Source organism: Rhinopithecus bieti, unplaced genomic scaffold (genome assembly GCF_001698545.2).
Source record: "Rhinopithecus bieti isolate Rb0 unplaced genomic scaffold, ASM169854v2 scaffold_59220, whole genome shotgun sequence".
In the NCBI taxonomy this organism is placed as follows: domain Eukaryota; kingdom Metazoa; phylum Chordata; class Mammalia; order Primates; family Cercopithecidae; genus Rhinopithecus; species Rhinopithecus bieti.
The window spans coordinates 87,110-94,744 of record NW_016822842.1 but is presented as its reverse complement, the minus strand read 5'-3'; the positions used below and the strand labels follow the sequence as shown (position 1 = coordinate 94,744).

At 56.9% G+C, this 7,635-nt stretch overlaps 1 protein-coding gene across 3 annotated transcripts in view; it reads left to right on the top strand.

Annotated features, from left to right (window-relative positions):
• The window catches only part of BMP1 (bone morphogenetic protein 1), a 56,047-nt gene extending 53,807 nt beyond the window's left edge, over window positions 1-2,240 (top strand). For all 3 annotated transcript variants that reach the window (XM_017861096.1, XM_017861097.1, XM_017861098.1), the window contains one exon: window positions 1,506-2,240. In XM_017861096.1, the coding sequence (XP_017716585.1) occupies window positions 1,506-1,640 (135 nt within the window). In that variant the 3' untranslated portion in view covers window positions 1,641-2,240. The remainder of the gene's footprint in view (window positions 1-1,505) is intronic.
• The last annotated feature ends 5,395 nt before the right edge of the window (window positions 2,241-7,635 follow it).

Here is a 7,635-nt window from a genome sequence, read left to right as displayed (position 1 = left end):
CACACCCACACACACACCCACACCCACACCCACACACACACACACACACACACACACACACACACACCCACACCCACACACACCCACACCCACACACACACACACACACACACCCACACACCCACACCCACACACACCCACACCCAGACACACCCACACCCACCCACACACACCCACACCCACACACCCACACACACACACGCACACCCACACACGCACACCCACACACACACACCCCACACACACACACGCACACCCACACACACACATGCACACACACACACATACACACGCACACCCACACACAGGCACACCCGCACACCCCACACACGCACACACACACGCACACCCACACACACACACACGCACACCCACACACACACACACGCACACCCACACACAGGCACACCCGCTTGCATGCACTTCCAAACACACTGTCCCTCCTGTCACCTCCCTGGCCCCCTGCCTATCTCATGGCTGTGTCCCAGGCAGCCTGGGTGCCCCAGGAAGGGTTAAAGCTCCTGGAAGCTGCAGCAGCCGCTGGACCCAACATTGGCCAAACCTTCCCCAGGAGCAGAGCTTCAGCCCTCATGTGGCTGGCAGGGGCTGGGACAAGGTGGAGTCTGAAGCAGCTTGGCTGCCCTGGTGTCCCCTGGCTGCCAGGCTAGTGTCCCCTCCCCTCTTTGCTCTTTCTTCTGAATCACACACGAAATCAGATGTCCCCAGGTGTCTTGTTCCAGAGACCTCCCCCAGGCTGAGTCCACCAAAGGGACTTGGGGAAGGATCAAGGCCTCCTGGCACAACTACTGGGAATGTCCTCAAGGTTCTCAGAAATGATCTCTTCTGCGCCTGGAAGGCCAGGGTGTTGACGTCCGATGCTCTGCAGGCTGACCTCACTCAGTAGGCTTGCAGGAGGCATCTAAGAAGGGCCTGGGAGCAGACTTTGGCCAGGTGCCAGAGGAGAGGCGGGGCGAGGTGTAGGGACAGCAGAGTCCAGGTCTGGAGGACACTGTGCTTCTCCCCAAAACTTCCTCCACGCTCCAGCAGAGAAGTGGCCGTGCTGTCTTCCCTAAGAGTCCGCTGGGACGGCAGGAAGTCATGCCATTCAAAGAACCCCTCCCTTTGCAAAATACTTTGACATCAGTCCGGTCCTTTGTTCTTCCCTAGCACTCGTCCTAGGCATGGAGAGCAGAGAGCTTTTACTCCTGTTTGTGGCTGAGGGAAGTGAGGCCCAGAGATGGGAGGTGGCTTACCTGAGACTACACAACTCAGTTAGTAGTTATAGCAGAGCTGGGTTTACAGGAACTTAGTTCTCTTCAGCCCACGCCTTCTCCCCTCCGCAGCTTCCTCATTAAAATAGCAAGAAGCCCCTTGCTTCAAGGGGTGGGGAGAATCTGGTGGCTGCCCGGGAGCCTCCTGCCCCTCAGAGCCGGGGATCTTGGGGAGACAGGAGAGCAGCCCCAGCCCCTCTTCCTCCACCTTACCCCGTCCCTTTTCTCTGCCAGCCTCCTGAGGAGGTGTACTCGGCAGGGGATTCTGTCCTGGTGAAGTTCCACTCAGATGACACCATCACCAAAAAAGGTTTCCACCTGCGATACACCAGCACCAAGTTCCAGGACACACTCCACAGCAGGAAGTGACCACTGCCTGAACAGGGGCGGGGACCGGAGCCTGCTGCCCTTGGTCACCTAGATTGGACAGTGGGGGTGGGCGGAAGGCGATGCACCATGCCTCTCCCCCAGGCCCCAGGACCTGCAGGGCCAATGGCCCGGTGAGACTGTCCATAGGAGGTGGGGGGAACTGGACTCTGGCATAAGCCACTTCCCCACAACCCCTCGACCACCAAGGGGCTGGGGCCAGGGAGCAGAGCTTCCCCGAGACATTTCAAAGTCACCATTCCTCTCCTAGGGGGCCCTGCCTGGTGGCAAGAAGGAATGTCAGCAGGACCCCGTTGCCATCCCTGTGTCTACACGCTGTATTGTGTATCGCTGGGGGCATTATCTTCATTGTAATGATGTTCATTTCCCACCCTTGCTCCGGCCTCGATTTGGTTTTATTTTGAGCCCCCACTACATTCCCCAGTTTCCTGGGGCACAAGTGTCTGTGTGTGTCCCCCAGGAGCCGCTGTGGGAAGCTGATGGGGAGGGGATGGAGAAACAAGACAGGGCTTCTCTCAGGCCCAGTGGCCGGTCAGCCACACCAGGGAACCACAGCCAATAAACCGAAAGTGTTACAGCCAATATCCTGTGCCAGATGCTGTCTGGGCCGTGGGGGCGGGGCCGTCATGTTCGAGATGTATGGGCTTGCTGTGGAGGCCGGCACGCGGCCAGGGCACCTGGTATCATGGACTGCCCTTCCCTCCCCTGATCCCAGGCCCCCGAGGGTGTGATTTCACACTCAGGCACACATGTTCTCTCAGGCACCCATGTTCTCTCAGGCACCCATCACAGCGCACACACACCACATGCTCTACTTGCGGTCCTCCCACATGAGGGGAGGGGTGGAACGTTCCATAAAGACGCTGTTTGGTAGGGAGGGAAGAAGGATGTGAAAGGGGTCAGGGGTGTCTGTCCGTCTGGGTTTTCTGTCTCTGCATCTGGGGAAGGAGCAGGTGGGCTGCAAGGGTGTCCACCTAGGTGAGCAAACGGGGATCAGAAAACCCACATCAGCTAGGACAGGTCCAGTTGGCCCCTGGTGCCTGCCTTCCTGACAGTCAGATGCCAAGTGCCGCTCCCCATGGATCCCCCTGTCTTCGTGGAGACGAGCCAGAGCTCAGCAGCCACTGAGCAAACACCCCAGCTCTGGCCCCTCTTCCCAGGCGACCCAAAGCTATGTCTTGTCCGGTCTCCTCCTTCCTGCCATTGCCCACCCCGCTTCCCCATCCCAGACCTGTGCCTCCCAGAGGCCAGGAGGAGAAATCACATCTCAGTTCCCTCTCTCCCCTCTTTCTATGTGGCTCTCAAAGAGAAAGAAAGCCCAGAGCAGCCCCAGCTCTTATGCCCGGGCTGGCCGCTCCCAGGGTCCAGAGAGAGGTAGGTGGCCTGCTGCAAGCCCCAGGGTTTTCTAGAGCCTTCATTAGACTGGCAGGCTTTTCCTGGCTCCTTCCTGAGGCTGTGCCAGATGCTGTCTGGACCTGCAGGGGCTCCCACTCCCAGGAAGCAGCCTGGCATGGGGGACTCCATCTTGGCTCTTTAAGCAGAAGGTAGTAGTGGAAACCAGGCATGCTGCGAGTGTCGGATGTGTACACAGGGCCCTCTTCTTCCAGGAAGCCAGCCTGCTCTACTGCTTAGGCTACAGCTGTCTCCACCAGGCCTGACCACCAGTGTGGCCCCGGGGCCCTAAGAGAGAGCTAGAGGTGCCCAGAGGGGTTACTGCTTGTTGCGCCAGTAAAGTCACAGGCTGTGATGTCACAGCCACTCCTCCCTGCTGCTTCTTCCCCTGAAAAGGAGGCTCAGGACAGCCTGGAGGGCCATGACAGAATGGAAAGATCCCTACACTGGTGCAGCTGCCTGGGCATCTCACCCAGACATTGCCCACACACTTGGCATGAGCTCTGCCATGAAGTTGGTGGTCAGTGGCCATAGGTCTCCTTACCAGCCCTCTGGGTCCTTCGGAAGCTCCAAGGACCACAGTCCCAGCTCACAGGCCAGGGTCATAAGCCTGTCCAGGCAGGGGCTCCAACCCACAGAGATACATTGGGTCCCCCCACCCCAAACAGGGTCCTTATGAACACCAACCTCCAGCTAGAGGCAGGCTCAGGATAACCCATGCAGCCACCTGGACACACGGCTCAACACTCCATCACCCACAAACACAGGTTCCTCCAGCAACTCAAGAACCCAAGCCAGCGAGCCCTCCAGATGTTCTCTAGGCCCCTCTTCAGAGGTAGGCAAGGGGCTATAGTGCCCTAGGTCGAGGGAAGGCCCAGCTAGGAGAACTTTGGCACAGAGTATCTCGGAGACCACCCACACCCAAACTGACGCAATGCAGGAGCCCCAGCCACAGTGGGCGCTCCCAACCCACCCCATGGAGTGAACAAAGATTTTGAAGACCACCAAGGAGGTCCACATGGCAGTTTCAGATCCTCTGCCCTGGTCAGCCAAGAAGCAGGTGTACAGACCTATCTGGATGCCCAGATGTCTACCCCCAAGTGCTTGCAATCAGGCAGGAGGCAGCCCAAAGCAAGGATAAGGGCATCCCTTTGATAGAGAGGGAGGAGAGGGGAGGACGAAGAGAAAGAGGACAGGGAGGAAGAGGAGGAACACTCAGAGGACGGAGGCTAGAGAGTTCTGAGGAAGACAAGATGGTGGCTAGAGAGGAGGAGGAGGGGAGAAAGGAGGGAGAGGATGGAGAGGAAGAGGAGGAAGTGGAGGAGGAGCAAGGATCTGCCTCCTCAGGTGATGGAAGCCCCTCAGGCGCTGGTTGCAGGCCACTGATGCGTATTTCAGAATTCGGTAAATTGATGCATTCTGCAGGCCCAGCCTACCCTCACCTTCTAGCTGCCCAGGGTTCTAGACGAGCCCCCTACCCCCACCCAGTGCAGCTGCCCCTCTGCGCAGGTGATTCCATGGTAGAGGAAGGTACACTTGCCCCTCCTGTGTCCAGCACCTGAGGTCCCCTGGGGGCTTAGCTGAGGTCCCCCAGGGTCCTGCGCTCATGATAAGCATTCACATGGGAAAAGCCAGGATGCAGCTGCCCGACCCTACACTCCCAGCCCCAGTAGCCAGGTCAAGGTGAGCACATCCCTGGGAGCTTCGGACTTTCTGGAGCCCTCGGCCAAGAGGGCAGCATGAGCCTGGCTCTGCTACGCTTAGCTCTGTGACATTGGCCCGCTGCCCCCTCCCTGGTCCTCTGCTCTCTAAACCTATCACCTGTCCCCAGCACCCTTCCTGCCATGTCCTGAGAGACAGATTTGAAAATCCAATGCCTTGTCTCCGAAGCAGTCAGAGAGCAGGGCACCAGGCAATTGAAATGACTGGGACCCTCAGCAGAGATGTGGCAGCTTCCAGGGACAAGTGTTGGCTCAGTTGTAAAACAAAGAAAGTTGAGTGCCTGGCTCTGTCCCTCACTCCTTTTTCTCTTTTTCCCTGCCCCTCCCTCTAACCCTACAGGATCCCCAGTAGTAAAAAGGTGACAAGCTTGAGAGCAAACAAAACCCATTTTGAACACCAGCTCCACCATTTGGTGTCTATGTGACCCTGGATGAGTCACTTCTTTGAACCTCAGGTTCTTCAGTGTGGGATGATATGGTTGTGAAGGAATGAGGCCAAGCACGGTGGCTCGTGCCTGTAATCCCAAATGCTTTGGGAATCTAAGGTGGGAGGATCACTTGAGCCCAGGAGTTTGAGACTAGCCGGAGCAACGTAGCAAGACCCTGTCTCTACAAAAAATGTTTAAAAAATTATCTGGGAGTGGTGGTGCATGCCTGTAGTCCTAGCTATGCAGGAGGCTGACGTGGGAGGATGGCTTGAGCTGGGAGGTGGAGGCTGCAGTGGGCCGAGATCACACCACTGCACTCCAGTCTGAGTGACAGGGAAAACAAGAAGGAATGAGAGACTTTGAAGAGAGCCGGTCATGGTGCCTGGCAAAGAGGGGGCTCTTAATAAATGGGCCTGCTTTTCCTTTCCTCTGCTAGCTCCCAGATAACTCTACTCCTGTGCTAAAAGGAAACTTTCAGGTACAAAAGTAGTTTCCAGGCAGGCACTAGGAGCTTAGTGTAGAATTCCCCCTGCAGGAGGGGCAATGCTGAGCCCACAGCAAGGAGGGGGCTGCAGGGCAGCAAGGGACATATTTCTGGCGAGCTGGTGGCCCTTTCTGGGCATCTCCCAAGTCACACCCTGTACTCGACTGTCCCTACGCACAAGGCTGATTCTAGAACCTGTGAAAAGATCTGTTGCTCCAGTTTGCAAAAATAGTAATGCCTGATTTGGAGAGTGAGGGACAGGGCAGCCAGATGTCTTCCCCAGAGAACCCTGAGCCCCCAGCCCAGCCTCCCGCCAACCAGAGCTGCCGCCTCTGCTGCCCCAGCCCCCTCCATCCCACACCCTCCCTTCCCTCATCCCTTGAACATCTGGTTTCAATCTCCTCCAGATGTTGTGGCCAAGCTGTTTTATGGCCAATCACCTCAGCTCCGCTTCCTGAAGGCCTCCCTCCACTTCAGGGAATGGACCCTCCTCGTCCCTTTCCTTGGGATCCCAGCCACCTCTTTCCTAGCATGGAGAAGAGACACATACCAAAGCCGAATGAAACTGCTGGCATCCTCAGAGCAGGTGCCTTCCCTCCCTCCACTTTGTGGGATGCCCAGGGTTAAAAGGAAAGATGCTGGTCCAGGGACAGAGGAACGGCAGTGAAGTGTGGGTGTGCACCGGAGAAGAGGAGTTTCGGTTGTGAGTTGTGTGTGTCGGGGACCAAGCGTGTGCCACCATGTGTTTGTGTCAGGTATGTCTGTGTGTTTGTGCCTGCACAGCGCAACCCCTCACCTGGAATCTGAAGCCTCCCCTTGTGGCTGCCACCTTGTTTTCCCTGGCTGCCTGCACTGCCAGACAGAGCTAACTCAGGGCCCCTCAGCTGGGCAGTGGCAGCTATGAGTTCAGGGTTGTCCCTCACCTGGGAGCTGTCTGTGCCTTCTAGGCTGTCCTCTAAATCCAGCCCAGGGAGGGTACGTGTGTAGGGGTGTGTGTGTGTGCACTGGCACGTGAACCTCTCTCCCTCTACCAAGTCAGAACAGGCCAGAAAGGACCCCAGGGTGGACTCCAGCGGACCTTCTGACCCAGCTCTGTCTGACTGGTGCTTTGAGCAAGTATGGCAGGGTTGGCTGTACGCCGGGACTTGCCAACTGGACAGAGGAAGGAGAAGCAGAAGGCTCTCTGAAGGAACCTGCCTGGGGACCCTCACAACCCTACCTCTGTTCTGCCTTCATGCTCCACTATGAGGTCTCTGGGAGCCAATCTCTCCTCCCAAGAAACCCAAAAGGGTTCACAAAAGGAAGACTGGAGCCTGACCCTCTGGAGGACTGAAACCCTATCAGCTGGGAGTGGAGAATCCTGTGCGGGCCCACCCAGAGGCAGAAGGGTTGATCCTGAGTCACTCCATCCTCAGAATGCTGGATTTGAGCTACTGCCCACTACTCCCTTTGTTTTTGAAAACTTGGAGTCTCGCTCTGTGACCCAAGCTGGACTGCAGTGGCATGATCATAGCTTACTGCAGCCTTGAACTCCTGGGCTCGAGTGATCCTCCCACGTCAGCCTCCCAAGTAGCTAGGACTACAGGTGCGTGACACCATGTCCTGCTCTGCTCCACTATGGCTTTAAAATAAGCTTCCATGCCATCTGTGACTCCACAGCCCCCCCGGTGATATTCTGGAACTAGGCACAGACTTGCTTAACTGGCTTTGTGGAGGGGACCCCTGGGGGTGTCACTGTGTCTGAAACAGGACTATCCCAGGTAGCCCCTGACATACACTAGAGGAGACAGGCATAGGGCGAAAAAGGGGAAGATTCTGGTTTCTCAGTCAAAGCCTGGGCACTGTCACTTACTGGCTGTGAGACATGAGCAAGGCTTTGTGCCTCAGTTTCTACTTCTGTTAAGTGGGAATAATACTCCCCAGAACCATCGTGAAGACTAAAGAAGCTGATG